This window comes from Phoca vitulina, unplaced genomic scaffold, assembly GCF_004348235.1.
Source record: "Phoca vitulina isolate PV1807 unplaced genomic scaffold, GSC_HSeal_1.0 scaffold1, whole genome shotgun sequence".
NCBI classification, from domain to species: domain Eukaryota; kingdom Metazoa; phylum Chordata; class Mammalia; order Carnivora; family Phocidae; genus Phoca; species Phoca vitulina.
This window is the reverse complement of record NW_022589704.1, coordinates 58,917,728-58,940,989: the sequence shown is the minus strand read 5'-3', so window position 1 is coordinate 58,940,989 and position 23,262 is coordinate 58,917,728. Positions and strand designations below refer to the sequence as shown.

Sequence of the window (23,262 nt, the reverse complement as noted above, 5' to 3'; positions counted from 1 at the left end):
CTCAGTATGAAAATGGCGCAAGCTTTCTATCTGCATATTCAGGATTCATATAAAAACTGCAGGAACGGAATTGGCTAATTGTAACATCAGAATTATCAAGAAAAATTTATAAATCAGTTAAAGGGACAAATAGCCTGCAGCCAAATACCATGTTTAAGGCAGTGGTTCTGAGCCTTCTTCATATGTAACACACTTCAAATGTGAGAAACATTTATAATGCCCTAAATTTGAGATTTAAATTTTGTAGGAACATGTGTGCATATTGAAGTTATGGGAAGCCAACCGTCTAAAAATGGAAAAGTATCCTAAAGATTGTTGGTAAAGTGGGCATTTGGAATTTGGAATATAGTTGCCAATGTTACTCCCATTGTTATGGATGGTTACAGTCTCAGGCCAGTGCCCAAGTCCAAGTAACTTAGATACTTTTTCTGTGGATCACTGCATAGAAAGTCACATTAAAAACTGCCTGGGACCTGTGCCTCTCAAGCTTGTTGGGACGACCCCTCTTCTTCTCTCTCACAGAGCCAGTTTTCTCCTGGAGTTCAGAGGGCCAAGGTAAGAAGTGAGTTTTTTATTCTTGTAAGCTGCCTTAGTTTCTCAATGGAACTGAGAACAAGCTAGCATTTCTTGGGTATCTGCCATGTGCTGGGCGGTGTTCTAAGCACCTAATAGGTATTTATTTACTCCTTTATTTCTCACAACAACCCTATAGGGTAGGTCATATTACTGTTCTTGTTTTACAGGTAAGGAAGTAAGGCCCTGACTGGTTAAATAACTTGCCGCAAATAACCTAGAAATTAGGGGAATCAAGATTCAAACCCAAGAAGTCAGTCACCTGAACATAGGCTCTCAGGCACTACTCTGTGCTTTTGACTCAAAAGAAATGTGGTGACTCCCGCACCTTCCCTCTCTCTGCTATTTGTCATCTTTTCAGATTTCACCATGTCTCTTTGCACACACCTTCCACCTGCAGACTGCTGTCCTGGTGGGGACCCTTGGGCTCCTTGCTCAGAGCTGTTCCTGATGCTCACTGTAACCAGGTCTCACCTGTGTGGAGGTGTGGAGGGGACAGGACCTAGTAGAGGATGGTTCTTCTCACTCCTCTGGGTGGTCCTGAATGAGTGATGATGGAGAGAGGGGAGGAACTGAAAAAAGAAGGTGAGGAAAGAGAGGAAAGGGGAGGAAGATGAGAATTAAAGGGGAGAAAAGGGAGAAGGGAAGGAAAACACAGGGAGGAAAGAGAAGAAGAAGAAAGGCAGAGCAGATGTACCTAAGGGATGGTAAATAACATCAGCATGGATGTGCTGAGACATCAAATGTTCAAAGCTGGCCTGAGATTTTGATGGTATTAAAATAGGATTTGGCCAGGGGCTCCTGGAATATAGCCCTGGACCAATTCTCTCTCACCACGGGGTCCAAGCAGAGAATAGCTGAGTAACACTTTGTTATTAGCTGTGGGGTTTTTAAAATCTTAACAAACCTTTAACTTCAGCTGTAGTTTTGACCTCAAACCCATGCCAAGAACTTTCCTAAGCTGAGCTTGGTCTTGTCTTAAGTTGTTAGGAATTTTAGCTTTATATCAAAGCTGGCTTACTGCCTCCTCTGTGTACGTCACCCCACATTGTCCAACCAGGGTTTTCTGGACTGATTTACATCACTAAGCTATATAAACGAGAAAGCTCATTGACTTCTATATCTTCCAACCCTCCAGAGAGGAGTCTGAGAAACACAGAGGGCCCAGCCGTCCAGCCAGCTCAGACGGTCACCTGCAGAACATGGTTGCCACCCCCTGGGAGGAAGAAGCTAAAGAGAATGAGCAAGATGGCTGAATCTCCTCCCGTGGCAAGCTGTTTGACAGGGAGAAACAAAAAAGCCATTTCCACCTGTGCTGGCCTTGTAATGGGCTCTGGATCTCTGCCCACCAGTGACGTGGCCAAATCAGGGTGATGAGTTAGCCAATCAGAATAGTACTGTCTCTAAGTCAGAGTTCTCCAGAGAAATAGAACAAATAGAAGATGGATGGATGGATGGATAGATAGATAGATAGATAGATAGATAGATAGATAGATAGATAGATATTTTAAGGAATTGACTTATGTGATTATGGGGGCTGGTAAGTTTGAAATCCATATGGTGCAGGGTGAAGATCAGGCAAAACTTGATGCTGCAGTCTTGAGTCTGAAAGCTGGAAACACAGGCAGAATTCCTGTGTTGCAATCTGGAAGCAGAATTCCATCTTCTTTGGGAAACCTCAAGGGAAACATGTTTGCTCTTAAGTAAGTCCTTTGATTGGATGAAACCGACCCACATTATGGAGGATAATCTGCTTTGCTTAAAGTCTCCTGATTGTAAATGTTAAACAGTATCTTTAGATTACAACAAAATGTTGGCTTATGTTTGACTAAGCAACTGGTTATCCTGGTTAAGCCAAGTTGACCATAAAATTAACCATCAGCTACCCCAATGGGGACTGAAATGAGCTTGGGCCATGGGAAGAGAAGCAAGGGAAGGCCTACAATTGCTACCCCTAGAGACCGGCAGCAACTTTGCTAAGTGCTTTCATTGTAGCTTACTTGCTAGGGATTCTGTGTGCATCATCTTTAGGCATTCATGCCCTATTTCACAACTGGGCTTGAAAACAAGGCTCAGCGACATTAGGTGTAACTTTCCCCGGGCCACACAAATGTACGTGGCCAAATGAAGACTTAAATTCAGGTCTGACATACTCCAAATTTCATGTTCTTCCTGTTGTTCACACAGGAAAAACGGTAAGCAGGGCAGGAAAAGAAAAAGAAGAAAAGTTAAAAGAGACTAAGAGCGAATTAAGGAAAGAGAAAAGAGGTAACAGCACAGAAGAGTGAAATCTTTGAGTAGGGCTGTTGCTAGCCTGCCCCTCCATTTTCATTCAAGTCTCTCCCTGACCTGTGTGCCTTTCTTCTCATCTGAGAGTCAGAAGTCAGAGATGGTAGTGATAAATTCCCAAACTTATCTCTGAGTTTCAGAGATACCCTTTACCACCCTCAGTGGGGTGTTAGTTGAGCGGGAATGGTGGAAATAAGAGCAGACGTAGATCATGGTAATGGAGCGCCCACTACAGGTAGCTGTGTGAAAAGCACTTTTCATGCATTATTTCATTGGCTACTCAACTACAGGGCCCTTCCTTGATTAGTGCTATTATTAGTGTCATTTTACAGGTAGATGCTAAATAAAGATCACACAGCCATTAGGTATCAGAGGAGTTCTTTGTGGTTCTGGGGCTCAAGTTCTTGACTATTACGGTTGTACAGGTGCCAACCAGAAGTAATAATGAATGTGGGGAGAAGCTTTTCCCCTGTAGCTCCGGAAACTACCTGCCCGATTCCAGCTCAGAGCTCCACACGTCTTACCTCCAAGCCCATCTTGCAGGAGTTTGCTCCACCTTAGACAAGCTCTGCTGGGATGCGGGGCCCTCTTTACACCACCTTTTAGATCATCAGTTAGCATGGCCCATCTCTTCAAAAAGGTTTCTGGGTTTGAGGGTGGGATAGATACGTATGGATGCTAAGGGAGGGAGATTAAGGCCCTATGTACAAGGTGGAGGTGACAGGATTGGAGTTTGTGTTGATGGGATGTATGGGGGCTGAGGGAAAGTGGGGATCCTGACTCAGAGGAAGAGGTAGGTGGTGATGCCAGTAATTGAAATAAGGAGCACATAAGAAAGAAAACCCTTCACAGATTCTGATATAGTATTTTTATGTCACACATTTATTAGGCATTATTGATTTGATGGAATTTTTTTTCTGAACAAAATCACCCTATTTCTTTTATATGGTGATAGGAAGATAAAAGTACACATAAATTTGAAGAATACAAAGAGCACAAATACTTTATTTGGCTCATAAATTTATATTACCTTTCTGCCTGCTTTAATATAATACTACTTTTTCTCCTTTTCCATCATTCCCTTATACTTTTTTGCTCACTAGGTTAAAAAAACACAGCTTCTTGCCTTCTTTATGATTGGTTTGCCAGACTCTTCTTGAATTCTTTGGACTGTAGGTTGAGGGTCATACTTACTTCTCATTGGTGACATGCTAGAAGCATAGTGGTAGTAACTCTTAGCATTTAGAAAGCATTTCACTTTACATTGTTTTGTTTGAGCCACCCTAGTAGGCAGACCCAACTGTGTTGTATCTTGCTCAAGCCCCAGGTGAATGAGTGGTCTGCTCAGGATGACATAGTGGTGACCCACAGAGCTGGAGATCACCATGCCTTCCTTACCCAATCCATGGCCTGCTCTTGCCATGCTCACCTTTAGCCAGCACGTGCAGCCATTTGCCTGGGTGTCTGTAAGGGGTCTTCAGAGGGCACTTGCTCCCGAGAGCCTCTAGTGTCTGTGGGTGGTGGTGATGTATAGATCCTTCTTTGTCCCCCTTGGATCACTGGTGCCTAAGATTCTGACAAAGAAAGCTGTTGATTCCACATTTGGGAAAAGTATTAAAATATAAAGACTCCACTAAATGGTACTGTAAACTTCAGGGCCTTTCCTGGGAGGGGAGGATAGAGACAAAAAGCCGTTGGACTCTGGGGAGTGAGGATGGCTCACCTCCCAGTGTTGCTTGGAGCTGGCCCACCCAGAGAGTTTAGAGACCACAAGTCTGCCAGCTGGGGAGGCATGACCTAGCAGACAGACTCTGTCTCACCCTGTGGGTCTGCTCCTGACTCAGGACATATCAGACAGTGGTATCAAATCCTACTGAGTGCTGGTTGGAACCAACTTCTCTCTCTCTCACACACGCCTTTCCCACCAGAGCCCCAAGCCAACACTGTCCTGCCTCCCTACTTTCCCTCCAGGTGAATCCCCCCCAGTCTGGGCTTCAAGCGTGGACTGGAGGGGAGAGACAAAAGTCTCTGGATGAAGAAAGAGATAATGGGCCCTACCTCTCAGAGACCTTCCTTGAGGAGCTGGTGCTACATTGCTTTCATTTCTTTTGCTGTGGCCCTGAAACTGTGTTTGTGCTGAGAATTCTGGGAAAAACACAGACTGTTCTGTTCCTGTTATTTTGATGAACTTTTAGAGACTGCTGTCCTTGGAAATATCTTCCTATAAATTATATTGCTTCCACTACTCCATAAACAAAACCTACTCCCCAAACACTCGTACCCCATGTCCATGTGTAATTGTCAGAAGCACCTCTTCCAACTTTCCGGGTACTTTTTCTGCCTTGGCCATTCTTTGTCTTACCCCTTGAAATTCAGAGTGCTCAGCAAGGGGACCTGCTGACAGACCTCGCCACCAACCCATGGTATCCCAACTGGCTCACATGCTCATGTAGATTTCCACTTAGCAACACAAATCCTATCAAGGATTAATCCTCCCCATTCCCACTGATACCTGTCCCCACACTCAGTCTCTTACCTAAGCCTAACTGGGACACAAACGCCTTCAGACGCCCACAGCTGAACTCTGGTGCTCCAGAACCTGCCTGTCTTGGATACCTATTTAACTTAATGGCCTAAAAGTTAGAGATTTTACGTTCCCACTAGAATGAATAATGCTGTGGGTGTACTCTTATCTCATTAATATTTGAATGGATTCAGGGTGAGAAGTGAACATTGGAACAAGTGATACACAGTAAGTAGTAAACTTAAAAGCAATAAATAGGCAACCATACTTAACTCTGTGTGTATGTGTATTTCAGAAAGAGAGAGAGACAGGGTCCTGTTTTTCTCTGCAGATTTTATAAATGAATGGCTTTTTTTTTTTTTGGCATGGGGGTAAATATTTAAATCCTAGAAATATATTAGTTTTAATAATTAATCTTTGCACCCAAAAAGTATATTTTTCCAGTCACGTGAGAGGAGAATTTCTCATGGCTGCTTAGTGACTAGGAGTCCATGCTACGAAACAGAGAATAAGATGGTGTATTAATTCATTAAAACTTCTACTTCTCTGTAATAGATGCTTATTTAAAGTGTGTTTACCTAATGCAACATAGTGGTTAAAATCAAACCTCTTCTCAAATCCTCTCTGCTACTTCATTGCTGTGTGACCTAGGCAAGTGAGATTACCTATAAGTTGGGGATAATAATTCCTACCGTAATGAGTTAAAGTCTATAAACCACTTAATGCAAAGCTTGCCACAGAGCAGGGGTTCTGGTACTTTTTTCTTACTAATTCCAGGAAAAATTTGTTGCTAGAGTGGACCGCCAACGTTGCAATGCCTGCAATGCTCTCCTTTTATCACAAGAGGGCAGTGCTAGCATAGAGAAAGCAGGAAATGTACCCGGTATTGGAATGGCCAGACTTCAACTGTCAATATCGTTCAGCCATTCTGTGGGATCAGACCGTCCTGGCTGCTGTAGGCACTTGTATGTTATCCACCCTCTCATCTGTTTCTGTGACATTCTCTGGCAATTTTTAGTCCAGTTTTGGAAAACACTCTCTCACTGGTACTTCCCCCAAAGTAAAATGTGCTTTTATTTACCCTCTCTTTGTCTCTCCATCAAAGATGTTTGTGAAGTGTTGGATTTTTGTTTATGAAATTTGAAGGACAGGCATGTCTATCATGTGGCTCTCTCTGTCCTTCTCTGTCTTTCTGTCTTAGCCTGTCTGATGCTCTCATTTACTCTCATTTCACCCCATTATTTTCAGAGAACATTGCTCTCACCGGGGAACATTTTCTGAACACATTTAATGAGCCCCTGAAACGTGAAAGCTGCCAACTCTATAGTGGTAGTTTGGCATCTCCTGTGACTTGTCTGCTCAGATTATGCTATTGGTGAGGAGCCGATCAGGAGGTTGTCTAGCGTCCTGCGTGAGGCACCCACACACTGTAGTTAGTTCTGTTGCCATGTAATTCTTTGTTTGGGTGGATGCAGGACCGGCTCTCTGCTGCAGGGAGGCCAGCCTCTGATGCAGTTATCAGAATGCTAATACGAGTCCGTTCTCAGCGCAACTTCCTGCAGCCAGCTTGAACGATCTTATCGAGCTGTGTCTAACGCTCCGATGCTAGCGAAGTGCTGTCACAGTGACAAACCTGTCTTTGCTGTCTGTTAGGAAAGAACACATGGGACTTAGAAGTATTTTGCCTCTGCGCTTGGCCATAAATTCTTCAGACAGCTCATACAATTTTAAATGTCTTGACAAATTCAGAGATTAGGTACCATTACATTTTTATTTTTTAAAAGGACTTGGAGCACTCAATAAATTCCAGTACTGAATTCAAGCTCATGAAATAAACCCAGGCACTACCAAACTTAATGGCAAGTATTGCCTATAGTCCTAAAATAAGAATCGTCAAAATATGTGCTTTGTAAGAATTTATGTTTCAGGGTCTACGCACTTAAAGGACCAACTTGTTCCTTGATGTTAAACCCACCGTGTGGTCAAAACAGTAGATATGCTATGAGACAGTTAATTTTTCTTGAGCCATTAATAGAAATGATTTAAATATGCTTACTAAAAAATCTGATATCCCTTGAAGGTACAGGACAGTTAAGAAAAAATCTTGATGTACTTATCACAGAGAATTCTTACATCCGTTTTGGTGATTGTTAGTTATTTCAAATTTCATCCGATTGTCTGTAACTCGTGTGAGTTGGATTTCAGCGGATGTGTATAGACACTTGTAAGACACATGTTTATTACCTCAGTTATCGGTGATACATAGCTATTGGCTTTCTTAACACCATTCCTACTTTCTTAGTGTAGCTATGTTTATAATGCAATGAACAAATAAAATGCTTCATATGAGAACGCCTACTTTAAGAAAACCTAGTATATCATAATTCAGATGTACAAAGCAGACAAATTAAGGGGTGATTAGTAGCAGCACAAAAGGATTCTTTGATTTACAGCAGGATTCGTCAGAAGGGTTCCTTTGAATACAAGCTCCCCCAGAGAGCTGAAGTGTTTTGCAGATCATTCAAACCACTTGACATCAGACCGGGAGACAGAGAAACTTGGAATTTAAGTGTTGAAAAACCATCGTTAATTGAAGATTAACACAAAATGAATGTAGAGATTCTCTGTTCTTTGAATAATAGAAAAATATAATTTGCTTTTTAGAAACGTAGTTACCCTATACATGTATATCAATATGACTAAGGCAGAAATAATCTTTTCCATTATGTATGGAGCATCTACTATGTGCAAGGAACCATATATATATTGTCTATATATTACTATATAGACATATATATATTATTATATATAACTCTATATATTATTTATATTGAATCCTGCTAATAATCGTGTAAGAAAGATTGTACCCATTTCATAAATGAGGATATGGAGCTTCCTGGGATCATTCTACCCAAAGCTACAAGACTACGAATTGGCAGAGAAGAGTTGTGAATGTAGGTCTACAAGGCTCTGCTTTCCTCACCACACTGCCTACAGGGGATTTTCCCCTCCATGGATGGAGTGTTCTGACTCTGGGCGTTTCCAGGTGTGTGTCCTTTGCCCAGTGTCCCCTGCCTTCCATCAGGGCGGCTTTGTTGACATGTTTGCTAATTTACTTGACACCAACTTTTATGAATGGAGATAACCAGACCCAGCTTATCCCACTGAAACACATACGGTGCCAAGAGAGTGTTCAGGATTTCAGTTGGTGCTTAGCTGGGTAGAGGAGGAGAGCCTGGAAACTGGACGCCACTCATGGTGGAGGTAGGAGCTGTCTCGACGGCATGTTCAGGCGTGCTGGGCAGGACATGGGAGGAGGCTGAACACTGGAGCAGCATGGCCCCCAGGTTAGTAGGGTAATGGGCTGAGTAGGTCTAACTAGTGGTCACATGATGGGCAGGGAATCAGGAAGCAGGCCCAGTGATGGAAGCAGGCAGCCAGGTGTGCTGATGAACAGGCCTGGCTGCAGAAGGGTGCTGGAGAGAGACTGGGGCCCAGGGAGGGCTGTCAGAACCAGGCAGTTGGCCATGTTGAAAAGAATTAAGATACCCGGCAGGTGACCAAGGGAGAGTCGTAGAAAGACAGAAACTCCGTTTCCCCAACTGAGGTAGGAACTCTGTTATTAGAACTGGGGCACAGGATCAGAGTGGGAAAAACTAATGATTGTTTACATTTCTTCTAATGAGAAAGAGGGTTGGTGCCCCAGCCTGCACTGGATTTGATCCACTAGGTGAGGGTCAAACAGACCCCAGTATTGGAATTGGAGGGTTAGAGGGGGAGCAGTGCTGTTTTCTATTTTCCTGGAGACTTGGACTTAATATATAGAGATAAATATATATAAATAAATATATAGATTGGCTGATTGAAAAAAAAAACCTCTGTGGGTTTAATTATTACTTTAATTGATTTTTCCTATTGAACCTGGGCAAGCAGTACTTCAATTTCCTATGATAATTGAAGAGGTATATGGAGAGGTGATTAAACTGACTAGTTCTAGTCTTAACTCTTCTGCTTGCTAGCCATGCTCCCGGACATGTTCCTGAACATCTCTGGGCCTGATTTTCCTCAACCTATGAAATAGCAATGATGTTGCAGGATTGTTTTAATATTACCATCAATAAGAATATCCACAGTTTATTAAGCACTTCTTTTGAGTCAGGCTCTGTGTGAAGCAGTTTAAATAAATTATCTCATTTAACTGTTTTGAGGAATAAATAAGGCATCGTAGTCAAGACACCTGGCCCAGTCATGGCACACGGTACTCCGCTCACACACACAGATCCACTTGCTTGCTGACGTACCGTAGAATGTTTACTGTTTAGGGTAAGGGGGTGATTAAGTGTTCTAGAGGATAGGAGAAGGAGTGATCAGGTTGACTGACAGGTGAGAGACTTAAGGACACACCACATGGACTCACATTCATCCTGCCTTTCAGTGTACATGCTGAGCAACCTATCTTGGTTCTGCTAAATGAGAGGACATTGGAATGTAAATTTCTCTTTTTGATAATTCTCTTCTTAGCACATTGCAATGCCCTGTCTGGGATTCAGAAAATAGCACCCATGGACTCTAAAGGTACTGATTGATCTTTAGAGTGAAAATGTTCTTCTTAGGACCTTCTTCTTCCCAGTGCCCAATCCATACTTCCCAAATCCGTTCAGCTTTCTAAGTGCATTTGTCTTAAAAATACTGAGTCTGCTGAAAGTTAAGTTTGAACTTAGAAGCAATACTCCTTTCAGGTGAGGTTTTCCAGTCCTAATTTCAAGATCCTATCTTGTTTTTGTGACTCCCTGTGTCCTTAAACTGAAGAAGATCACATATGAAGGAGGAAACGTGGGAAGGACGGATCCCACATTCAGTGGGAGAGTGAGGGACACTGGAAATGAGCCGAGGCGCTCGATCAAAGGGCCGAGGCTGGGACTGTCCCCTTGCAGAGGTCCTGACCCGTGACTTGTGCTAACAGTGCTAACAGGACTAATGTTAGCTATGGAAGGCACAGGGAATGTTAAATTCTCCAGGGGACAGTCAAGAACACTTTCCATTTTTGTCCATCACAAGAGCTGTTCACTAGCAAGAAGCTGGGCTCATGTGACTTTCACAGCCTACGTCTTTCTTTGTATACCTTTTGATGACAAACTACGTAGTCAGGGATAGGAGGTGAGAGAGGAGAAGATAGTTCAATCCAAAAAAGTCTATAACCAGCTCACAAATAACAGATCTTCTTAGTTCCTTTGCCTTATGCTTTGCGGATAACCTTAGATATTTAAGCCACGTGGAGGGTGGTGGGACTAATATTAATGGTGCATCCCTGTCAAGTTTTAAAATAGAATTTTACACTGAGAAGTATAAAATAGGCAAAAGAATCCTTTCTGAGGGGTCCAGATGCGAAAGTAGGCAAGTGGGACTCTCAAGGGAACCTGATAGTCTAGAGAATTTATGGAAGTCTGTGATTTATCATAATCCCTTTTGTGCTTTTACTAGAATTTTAAAATTACTCAGAGGTAACTAAGTCACTGAATATTGATATTTCAGTTCTGGGGATATTTTTCTGACTGAATTTGTTTGCAACTGCCTCTCTGGAAAATTTATTAACAGACTATTCTTACATTTCCCCCCAATCATTCTTCCTTTTCTGAGTTATTGATTTTATTTTCCTGAACACAATTTTATATGGTAATATCTGGGCAGAAACAATTTGCTATGGTTCAAGGAACTGGATTCTTATGGGCATTTGTCTTAGTAATGTGATTACGGAGTCACTAACTTGATCTTAATAACATTTGCCTAGTATCGTCTATTAGATGCATGAAAGGAAAACTGCTTTCTCACTCGGAGGATTACCCTCGTGTATCTCCGTTAGTTGATAATGCCCTGCAAAATTAATGTCCAGGTGATTTTGAGGAGCTATTTGCATTATTTGAAACTAGTTAGGATTAAATACAAATATTATCACCAATGTCACATGCAGATTGGAAATTACTTTTTTTAGTATACCTTGAGAAACGTTTATATCATTGATTCACGGCATTTTATGAACTAGCCACACTGCACCTCATCTGAAGCTGTTCTGACTCCGCTGTGGCTGCAGGAGGCAGCACGATACAGAAAGCTTGGAATCTGCAGTCGGGAGCCGTGGTTAGACTCTGACTGCATCCCTTACTGTGTGTGTGGACAGGGCCGTGCGACTCGACCACCCCGCCCTCAGTTTCCTCATCTCTTCAAGACAGGCTGACGGGGCAGCATCCCGATTCCAGTTACCTACTGAAATATCATAACTGCATCCTCTCACTAAAAAACTCTGTTCATTTTCAAAAGATTCCCTCCTTTTTTTCTTAAAACAGATAGTAGTCATATAAAAAGATAATCCTGTCCACAGAAAGACTTGAACAAGGTTACCGCTTGCAGCTTTATTCATAATATCCCTAAACTAGGATCAACCCAAATGTTCACCTGTAGGACAACGGATAAGGAAATTGTGGCATATTCACACAATGGAAAATTACTTGTCAGTAAGAGGAAAAAATTACTGATCCGTGTGACAATGTGGATGAATCTTACAGACATTATGTTGAGCAAAAGAAGTCAGACACCAAAGAGGGCATATTGTCTGACTCTTTTTTTTTTTTAAGATTTTATTTATTTATTTGAGAGAGAGAGAGAGCACGAGCAGAGGGGAGAGGCAGAGGGAGAAGCAGACTCCCCGCTGAGCGGGGAGCCCAACGCTGGGCTCCATCCCAGGACCCTGGGATCACGACGTGAGCTGAAGGCAGACGCTTAACTGGGACTGAGCCACTCAGTGCTCCTTGTCTGACTCCTTTTACATGAAATCTTAAAACCAGCCAAACTCCAGACACCTGGGTGGTTCAGTCAGTTAAGCATCTGCCTTCGGCTCAGGTCGTGATCCCAGGGTCCTGGGATCAAGTCCCGCATCAGGCTCCCTGCTCATGGGGAGTCTGCTCCTCCCTCTACCCCTCGCTCCTACTTGTGATCTCTCTCTCTCTCAGATAAATAAATAAAATCTTAAAAAATAATAATAAAGCCAGCCAAACTCCTTTATGGTGCTAGAAATCAGAACACTGATTATCTCTGATGGGAGGGTCCTGACTGGAAAAGGGTACGCGGGGAATTTCGGGGTGATAGGAATGTTGTATGCCTTGATTTTGTTGGTGTTGGTGATTACACCGGAGTATATATTTGTCAAAACTTGTCAGACTGTGCAATTGAATCAAGTGCTTTATTTTGTATAAATTATGCTTAAATTCAAAGAAAAGACAACTCACCCATATCAGTTAAATGTTTAATTTTCTAATGACCAATTTTGGGGATTCTCAGGATGCAGTGACCATCTGTACTCTGGGAATTGGGACAGCCTTCGGAGAGTCCATTCTGGACAACACACCCCGCCATGCGACCATCGTTACTAGGGAGAGCAGTGAACTGCTCCGCATCGAGCAGAAGGACTTCAAGGCTCTATGGGAGGTGAGCCCCAAGGCTTCTTTGTCAATTAATGTAGTTGCAGAAAAGAAAGGGAGCTGCCACATGGATAATGGCATTACAGTCAAGCCTTAATGTGTTCTGTTCTGAGCCAGTGGATGGAATTTAATTTTCAAAACTTGTTTTTGAAATGAGTGAGTGAAAAAGCCATTTTGACACAAGACATCCCCCCCTTTTTTTTTAATTTAGTGCTTGCTCAATTTTCTGTAGTTTGACATACCTTATAATTATTTCTTGAATGACCATAGAGTGTTTTATGTATTTCCTCCCTCCTATTCCACAGATGTATTCTTAACCAGGGAACAAAATACTTTGACATTTTCTTTTGCATTTTAAAAATCATCGTTGACATGTTCCCTGGTAAAGTGGAATGAATGGGGTTAACATCTGCTTTGGTTAAATGCTTTTAAAAATGATGGGCCCTGTAATAAGGTATGGAAATGAGGGACATAAAGATGTTTGGTTACTTGCCAACCTCAAAATGCATAGGTGGCACAGCAGTGGATGGATGCAATGGGTGCTGGTGGCTTTTGCATTTACCGCTGCTTACCAGCGCCCCTTAGGGTACTGCACTCATTTACAAGAAGTAGGGGGAATAAATCATCTTATATGCAGTAATGGCAAGTGGAGCACTTAGAAAGGCCCAGCTAAGCCTTGCATCTTTCACACTCATTCCTTTTCAGTTCTGCAAGCTTCTGATTTTAACCTGTGGTTGTTCCTTATCTTTGTCCTTGGCTCAGTATGTCCAAGTGTTAACGCATCGAGCTGGCAGGCTTTGCAACTTGTCCCGGTGTGGCTAAGATTTTAAACTAGATCTAAAAAGAATTTTATGTAATCAAATAGTTTCCTCCAGAGCCAAACAAATGACAGATGCATTAAGAGAGCAAACCTGCAGGTGAATGAGTGATGCTTTGCCTTAAAAGTCCTGCAAAGCCTTGGAAGGCCTTGGTGGTGAAACCTGTTACTTTTATTCTTGGCAGTAGTGAATAAATTGCGGGGTTGCTTGTTTGAAATGTTCCTCTTAGAAAATATTAAAGAGCTCCAACTGCTCTGTAAAGTTCAGAGACAAAAGCTAGTTTTAGGAAGGCAAAGCCAAAGTAGGTTTGCATGAGGTGTGTGCGGAGAGGTTTTCTGTCAATTAAAAGGGACCAAGCTTGAGGCAAATAAGTCTTTTTTTTTTTTTTTGGATCTTTCATGTTTAAAAGGTAAACTGAAAAAGTCTTTTCCAAAAAAGAAAATTTGGAAAACTGGTTTAAGAACAAAAATGATTTCCACCTGTGATGTATGTCACTATAACTGCTTTTGTCTGTTATGACTTTTTCAAGTTGCTCATTGAGGATGGTTTGTGGAAATATTTAAAGTTTTATTTTAATTAGGAGCCCTCAGTACTATGAAGGAAGTTCCTGAGAAGTTCCTACCTGTGAACATTTTTTAAAAATTTGTTATTAGAAAAATTGTCAAACATACAGAAAATCCAAAAGGATAATACAATGAACACCCAAACAAACATCCCCACTTACTTTGGCAGTTGCTAACATATAGCCATATTTGTTTCATCTTTGGTTTTTTTTTGCTGAACCACTTCAAGGTCAATGACAGACATTATGACATTTCATCGTAAATATTCAGCATAATCTCCAAAAAGTTAGAATACCCTGCTACATACCCATAATACCATTATTTCACTTAACAAAACTAAAGATAATACCCTAATATCTAATACCGAGTCCACAGTTCAAACTTCCCCATGAATACCCATAAATAAATAAATATTTATTCAATAACTATCTTTTAAATCTGTTTTATTTCAAACCAGGTTCAAATAAAGAACCACATATTACATTTGGTTGTTATAGCTCAGTCAGTCTGTCTCTCTCTCTCTCTCTCCCTCCCTCTCTCTCTCTCCCTCCCTCCCTCCTTACCCCTCTCTGTCTCTCTCTTTCTCCCCATGACATTGACTTGTTAAAAAGGCCAGGTCAGTTTCTCCCAAATTCAAGATTTGTTTGATTGTTTTCTCATGGTATCTTTTTGTACCCCTACCCCAGGGCTTCCTATAAATGGAAGTTAAAGCTAAAAGCTTGATGAGATCAAATCAAACATTTTTTGGCAAGAAAAGGTCAAAGGTGATACTGAGTACATCAGGAGGCTCATCACATCTGGATGCTTTACTATGGGTGATGCGTTAGTTTGATTAGTGTGATCCTGTCGTTTGATTGCATTTGAGTACATTTTAGGGCTCTTTTCCACAGATATTTCCCTTAAAGGAAAATTACTAAATGGGGGTATTGATATTGAGGGTGGTCTTTGGTATCCCAAACCTTGTCATGTGGTTCTCCAGCTTGGTGGGCACAACCCTTCATCTGTGACCTCAGAGCAGACTTCTGATCTCCCCTGTCAGTGACTTAAGTGAGCTGAAAAGAAGGAACAGAGTTTTTGTCTGACTTCTTATTTTACAGGTGGAGGACTGAACCTCACAGTGAGTAAGAGATTAGTCAGATACTTCATTTTATTTGCCTGTTCGTGGAACTAAGTACAGAGTGCAAACTACATGCTCAGTCAACATTTTAACTGGCTAAAATGAAAATGCAAGAAACTCCATTATCTAGCAATCTCTGTGAGTCAGAACTTTATTAATGGGCACAATTGTGCACCTACACTACGTGATAATCCTAAGACCTCGTAAAATTCTAAATTACCTTCTAAATAAAAAAGATTGACTTAAGTTTATTCTACCATTCGTTCTCCAACAAATATTCATTGAGTATCTCCTGTGTGTCAGGTGTGGATATAGCAGCAAATAAGATTGGCCGAGTTCCTGCTCTCCAGCAAAGGCTTCTGTTCTACTTGGAGAATACAGAAAATAACCTACCAAGTCATAATATTATTTCAGAGTATAATATATCTTATCATTAAATAGATTTTATTTCTATTTGAATGAGTGGTCCATTGATGACATATATAACACTGATCTGCCAGCAAAATATCTGATATTCAGAATACCTGTTCCTTGATTATGTCAGATAATAGAGTTTATGACTCAGCCATTTATTACACTAGTAAATAATACTCATTAGCAAAATTAAAATTCAAGCTCGCACTGTCAGCTGAAACCTAAGTTAGATCTGCCTGCCAAACATTAAAAGGAAAGGATTATGTCAGGAAAGGTTCAGGTAGGAGCCTTACTGAACTGTGAGATAGTGGGAAGAAAGCAGCAGAAAGGTAAGCTGGATAATGCCTCTCTTGTTGGCAAGGTAAGGAGCTCAGTGTTGGGCTATAGGTTAGAAATAGTAAAAATTAGATAACCTGAATCAAGCATCTAAATTTGCATGTTCATCTCATTTGACTACTTACTTTTGAAGAATGTTACGGTGGGTCCATTGTATATCAAGCACCCTCTTGTTTAGCTTTGTCTCCTTATCTGTGCCCTGTTGTCACTTAAAGGGGCCGAAAGATAAAACGCGAGGGCCGGAATTCTGAGTTACTTCTTCTAACTCTAAAAATTAAGATCTGTAGCCACTGTCAGGTAGCCCAGCCTACAAGTAGCTCTTTAATAGGCTGAGCAAACAGTCTATTTTAAATCTTCCACTTGGGACTTTAATGGCAACACAAAGCTAGGGAATCCTGCTTCCTTTCCTGACCAAAGGCAAGTTTCATCGGCTCTCTGCAGGAAGAGAACATACTCAGAGAACTACATGTGAGATTTTGAAATCCTATTTAATTTCATCCCAGATACCTCTTGCTTTATATTGTCTATTATGTTGTAAGTTAAATTGGTAGCACCCAGTGTATTTAAAAAAGTTATTCCCATAAATGTAACCAGAAGCATTATTCAATAGCCTCTACAAATACATCAGAGAAAGTATTCCCCAAGATGTAACTGAGGTAGCAGCTTTGTTTCAGTTGCTAATTTATGGTCAGATTTGAGAGCATTGGGTTGCTCCATCTTAAAACAAAGTCATGTTTTCTTAACATAAGTGAATTATGGTAAATTTATTCAGAGTTGGTCAATAATGCATCCCCCTTCTTATGCCTCTGTGGTATTAAAACTTAATAAAATATATGAACCAGGGTATAAAGCATCTCATTTTTCAGTAGCATTTGGGGGATGTAGAGAGAAAGAAGAGGAGAGGAGACAGGAGATAGTTCTGTTTCTGAATTTCATTCGGAAGAAAATTGATTGAAAAGTCTTGGAATACCATGTTTAGTTCTTTTTTTTAATTCTTTTTTTTTTTTTTAAAAGATTTTTATTTAGTTAGTTAGTTATTTGACAGAGAAAGAGAGAGCACAAGCAGGGGGAGAGGCAGAGGGAGAAGCAGGGAGCCTAACGCGGAACTCCATCCCAGGACCCTGGGATCATGACCTGAGCTGAAGGCAGACATTTAACTGACTGAGCCACCCAGGCGCCCCCACCATGTTTGGTTCTTGAGACAGCCGTAAGTTCAACTCTTTGGCACTAGTGGCATTGCATACCCTCAGTGAGAAAGTTAAATGGCCGAGTAGTGAAAGGTAGGCTTGCGAGTTTTAAGCCAGTTATTAATATTTGATCCAAGATTGTGGGTATTTATGACTGCTGGTGGCTCTTGGACTAAATAAAGAACTGATTTACTGTCCAAATCCATGAATTTCTTTGCAGCACATATAGGATAAGGTTTCCAGTAGTTACAAATGACTACAACAAGGGGTTTTTTTGCTTTTCTTGTTGACTTTCTATCTAACTCGTGTCTGTATGAAGATGCTTTCAGCTTTGCAGCATCTTTTGACATCTGTACATCGACTATTCCAAATACATGAAATTGAATGATGAGGTGAGTCCAGTGTATTCAGAGAAGTAGATTCAAGAGGCACTCTCGATCAAATTCATAAGAGACACTACTAAGAGGTCCTTGAAATAGTGGTCTACCATCCGCTTAGCTGTGTTTCAATTGCATGAACATCATCTGGCCAAAAGCTTTCCTTCCTTGTGAGCCATGTTTGAGCATGTTCAAAATAATAATACATATTTATGAATAAATCATTCGAAATTTAAAGACAGCAATAAAACTACAGAGCCTAAAAAAAAGCAATATTTTAAATTTATAGTCTGACCCATTCCGTAATAAAAGTGATTTCTTAGCTGTAATTGTTACCCAGAAACTTCTTGGCATACATTGTGATTTTATTCTAACCAGGGGATCCCATGTCACAGAGAACCATTGCTCAGACGTAATGATTGATACAGGAGAGTTTATTCCCCAAATGTGTCTGTGGCCTCAGTAAATATCAGTAAGTGACCAAAAATCTATTTCATGCTTTATGGGATATAAAACTGAATGGTAAAATGAGGAAATAAGTGCATGTTCTGTCTTAGCAAAAGAATGCAATTTGTAAACAGGAATATTTCTTTTTTTTTTTTTAGATTATTTATTTATTTGAGACAGAGAGACACAGCGAGAGAGGGAACACAAGCACGGGCGTGGCAGAGGGAGAAGCAGGCTTCCTGCTGAGCAGGGAGCCCGATATGGGGCTCCATCCCAGGACCCTGGGATCATGACCTGAGCCAAAGGCAGATGCTTAACCGACTAAGCCACCCCGGTGCCCCAAAACAGGAATATTTCTAAGAGTATGAATATTGTTGCAGAAATATTTTTACATCTATCTCTACTCCCTGATTTTCAGAGTGTTTTATTTCTCGATTCTACCAGATATCTTGGCAGTTGTGGGACTGAAAAGCTTTTTAATTATTTCCATTCACTGCCTTTTCTTGGACTATGCAGGGATAAAAAGTTCTTTTCCATTAATAATCTTTCAAGTCACTGTGAGAATAGGAAGTATTGAAATAACAGCAGCTTAGTCTTTGTTGATGCGCTTTAAAATCCTTATTAGAATAATATACTTCTCAGAGGCATCTGCTCCTGCTTGAATAGACTTGATGTTCCTGTCTGTCTCGGGCTGTCAGAAAAATTAAAGCCAAATACTTAAAACAATATCAGAATATAAAAATCTCCGAAGTCCTTTGGGTGGTTTTATTACTCTATTTAGCATGCACACAATTTCAAATTGTTTCACTCTTACTTTAATGGGAGGCTTCCAAGGTGGGCTGGTATCTCAGGTAAATGTTTTAGTGGCCCTGGGCAGTGAGGCAGGACTGCATGACCCATCCTCAGACAGGCAGCCCCTTGCCTGCCTGTTAGTGCACAGGGACCCACGCTCTCATCTGAGGACTGGCTGGAACCTAAAAGCCAAGGGACGTGCTTTCTCCCAAGTCAGAAGTCTGTGCTTACTTTTGGCAACTTTGGAGCTTATACCGTAGGGTTACTTCCCAGGCCAGAAATTTGCATCAAAGGGCTAAGAAAAATACATCCAAAAATAAACATGAAAGCTAAGATTTCATGCCAGGAACTCCAGCCACACACATCCTGTTGGCTGGTTCTCTTGACTCTCCTCGCAGTTGTGATTCTTTTAAACCAAGCGGAAGCCTGCTCTGATGACTTGGACCTTATGTCTGCTCCAGGGTCTCACTCCTCTGTCCTCAAATCCAGAAAGGAAGGGAGTGAAGTTATTAGGAGGTAACTAAGTTAAATATATGTGTATGTATATAGGAAGTCTTTTCCTATTGCCTTTGGCTGCCTGAGCTTTTCTGGAGAACCACCAGCACTGGACTGAGATCCTTTTAACACTGATAGATACAAACAAGGAATTATCGGCAATGAAGGTGTATTTTGCTGTCCAAATAAAGGACAGATATTCACTGGATATTCGGGAACTTTGAGAGACAGGAAAAGAAGGACATATGCCCTACAAGGTCAGAATGGTTCTTTTTTTATTCTTTGGTGGGGAAATGTTGTATGTCACAGTTTGCATTTTGGTTTGAGGAATTATACTGTGAAACATCTCTGGCTTTTCTAATTATGTTCCACCAGACCTAAATATGTACAACGGGACTGACATAATTTGATTTCATCTTTATTTGTGATGCGTGTGTGTGGAGGGAGGAATGGCGGCTCATCTTTTTCTGATTGTGAAGGGTATGTTTGTTTAGCCTGATGATCTTAAATATGTTTCTATATAAACAAAGATAGTTGTTCATAACTAGTCAGTTACATTTATCACATTAATGTTAAATGTATGTATTTATCTGATGACATATTTGAATGGCACATATTAAAAATGAATTTGGGACAAGGAAACAGATCGGAAGTGATGGTATTTCATCCCCTGGACGCTCAGTGGGTATCTTGCCTGCAGCTCTGACTATATGAATTCCTTAGTGTTTATGGGAACTCTGTTACATTATTGATGACTTGAAGTCATACCAGCTCCACAAGCTATGATTTCACTATTTCTCAGAAGATGATCGGGGGTCTGAGCAGATCAAGGCTTGGCTGGCAGGTGCCAGCAATGTCCAGATGCTGCGGGTAGGCCTGTTGGCCCCGTGCTGTAAGCAGTAGTCATCGCTTCCTAACTGGTGCTCTTCTGGGTGTTCATTTCAGGAGTGTGCACCAGATACTAGGATCCTGTAGAAGCTGTTGTTAGCAGAGGTTCTGAAATGTCTCGCATGGCGGTGCATTTGCCAGTCACCTTTGACCCCTCACTGCCTCCCACCACCCACCCCCCTGTACTTTTATCTTGCCGTGGCCCTCATTACTCTCCCAGCGAACCTACCACTCTGCGTGGCTGCTAAGGAGCTTCTCAACTCCATGTTAATTGATGCCACTTATGAAAATTTCATCTTTTAGAAACTCCAGTCGTATTCAACAAACATATACTTCATTTCCACCACGCGGAGGTGCAAAATGTATCATGTCTGTCCTTCTGGTTTACCATCTAGTGAGGAAGACAGACAGGCATAAATACAAATCACCCTAATGTAAGACAAACTGGAAAGTACTCTAAGGAAGATCCAGTGTGCCGGAGGACATCCGGGGGAGGGCAGAGAGAGATTCATTTCCATCCAGAGTATCATTTTGAACGAAGACAAAGAAATCGGGGTCTGAATTCTTCTGTGGCTAACAGGGCCGTTTTTCAGCATCCCTAAAGGATTGGGGTCAGTTAACCAAATTATAGCATTTGAGGCTGTCGTGTCCCAAGGGGCTGACCGCACAGAAGAGGCAGGCCTTCTTCACTCCTATTGTGCTGTGTTCTGTCTTCTCCTCCTGTGATAGGCGCCTGGGCAGGCTTGGATAGGGGTCGGCCTGCCCTCTGAGGGTGTCATGTGTTGCATTCCCAAATGCCTGGCTTTGTATTTTGTTTGTTGTTCAGTCATCATCTGGAGAAATCCGCTCTGAGGTTTAATGGGTCCCGCGGGCAAAGGCAGTTCTAGCTGGGAAAACTTTAAGAACTTGAGACTCAGAAGGAACTCGTGGTGTGGACTGGGGGATATTGTTAAGCTCTTTATGTGTAGGAAGCCCTGTGGTCATGGGACTTTTCTGTTCTCATTGGGCCGAATTCCACTCCTGCGTAGTCTCCAGGCTGCTGCGGAGAGGTTAGAGCCCAGTCACTGGGGCAGGGTGTCTGTCACCGAGGAAGGGGCAGCAGGAAATCTGTCACAAAGTCAGCCTCTCCGAATTCCTGCAGGTTTGCCTGTCGTTGGTCTTACTAACCTCAGTGTTCTGAGCTGTCTGGCCCAAACCTTAAATGCAAGACAGACCTTCTAAAGGTTATTGATGTGGTCAGGTGGCTTGGCCTGAAATTCTGATCTATTCCTGGTTTAACCCACCTCTGCTAGATCACTTTTTGGAAAGCTCTCCAGCTCCTGGGCCACCTATTTGTAAATGTAAAGATAGCTTTACTTAAATCCTGCCTTGCTGTCAGGAGTGCTCCAAGTTAATGTTGATTGATAACTGAGGTGCCTTATGAATTGGAAAATTTAGTGCCCCTCTCCTTCCCTTTTGGTTTGCAAATTCAAGAAGGCAAAGCCACAAATTATGTGAATGGAAAGTATAAAGTATAGACAACAGTTCATACTGTATCAGATGATATCATTGGAAAGGCAAGAACTTTTTGATATCTTTCATCATTCACAGTTGTCATTCTTAAAACTAGTTCCACATTAGAATTACCTGGAAAGCTAGTTAAAAATTCCCATGTGTGGGCCCTCCCTAGAACTATGAAAGCAGAATCTCTAGAAGAGGGGCCCTGGGCATCAGTGGCTTCTTCAAGCTCGCCAGAGGGGCCTGCTGGGCAGCCAGGGCTAAGAACCTCTGTCTTCCAGCAGTGGGCTTTGCTAAATGGGCACTGTGCCCCTTTGCATCTGCTTCTGCATTTACCTGCCTGGAATTTTTTTTCTGTGCTAAGGCTCTATGATTGAACAATATGTTTATTCCTTGTTTGTGTTAAATCTCCTAGTGTAATTTTTCCTTCTCTCATATAGACATTCTACTTCCAAATTGGGGTTCCTGCCAGATTTAAGTAATAATGGCAATCAGTACTTTAGAGATACAGTGAGTGGTGTTTTTCGTTTGAGGGTTTGTGTTTAGAGGTTGCCTGTGTGGTCTGGTTATTGAAAGTGTGAGAATCAAGTGCAAAATCCACCCCCCCCCCCAAATTCCACCATCCTATAAGCACACATTCTCTTATCTGTCAGAACAATCGTGTCGTTACACATCATGTAGCTCCTGGAAAATTCCACACTGTACCTTTGTGAGAGAATGAGAGTGAAAAAGGCAAATAAGATAGCACTATTTTGAAGAGAGTTTTGAGCTCATGGGCCCCCTGAGAATGTTGAGATCCCTGACCTGTCCCTGGACTATGCTTTGAGAATCACTTCTCTAAGATAAATTCCTAGAAAAAGAATACTAAGTTGAAGGGTATGAAAACATTTATGTCTCTTGATAAATATGACCACATTTATTTTCAGTAGCTTTTATTCTGCCACCAGGAGTAGTTGAGCATGCCTATTATATCCAGCCATGGCCAGCATGACCGTTACATATTTTCCTCCATTATAAGAGACACTTTATTGTCATTGTGTTTCTTTGATTACTGCTGGGATGGTTGAGATTTTCTTATACATTTCTTTTCTGATTATATTTCCTCTTTCAGCGACCATGTTACTCACCCATATATTGGCATTTATTTATCAGTTTATATGAATGCTTTATTTGGCCAAGACATTAACCCTTTGTTGTAATTCCTGCAAATATTTTATCTTGGTCTTTTGACTTTTCATTTTTCATGAATTTAAAGTACATAAATTCTAAATCCATTAAATCGCCAACAAAAAGGCTATTTTGTGGCTTAAAATTTTTTAATTTGTTTTATAAAGATATTCATTTTTAGATGATTTGAAAAATCACATGATATAGGCAGTAATAGTGTTTTAGTCAGTGGTGCTGTCTGCATGAATTGAATGAGTTTTAAAAACTTTTTTTATTGCTTCTCTCTTCTGCTTCAAAATATTTATA

At 41.3% G+C, this 23,262-nt stretch overlaps 1 protein-coding gene across 6 annotated transcripts in view; it reads left to right on the top strand.

Moving 5' to 3' along the window:
• Positions 1–23,262, top strand: part of RAPGEF4 (Rap guanine nucleotide exchange factor 4) — a 285,737-nt gene that overhangs the window by 57,799 nt on the left and 204,676 nt on the right. For 2 of the 6 annotated variants that reach the window (XM_032407981.1, XM_032407998.1), the window contains exons 4-5: positions 523–555; positions 12,719–12,865. The exons of 1 other annotated variant lie outside the window; for it this stretch is intronic. In XM_032407981.1, coding sequence (XP_032263872.1) covers positions 523–555; positions 12,719–12,865 — 180 coding nt within the window. Of the gene's footprint in view, positions 1–522; positions 556–12,718; positions 12,866–18,477; positions 19,662–23,262 lie in introns of those variants that run through there. 3 more of the 6 variants (XM_032407991.1, XM_032408007.1, XM_032408026.1) reach the window with 2 other exon arrangements.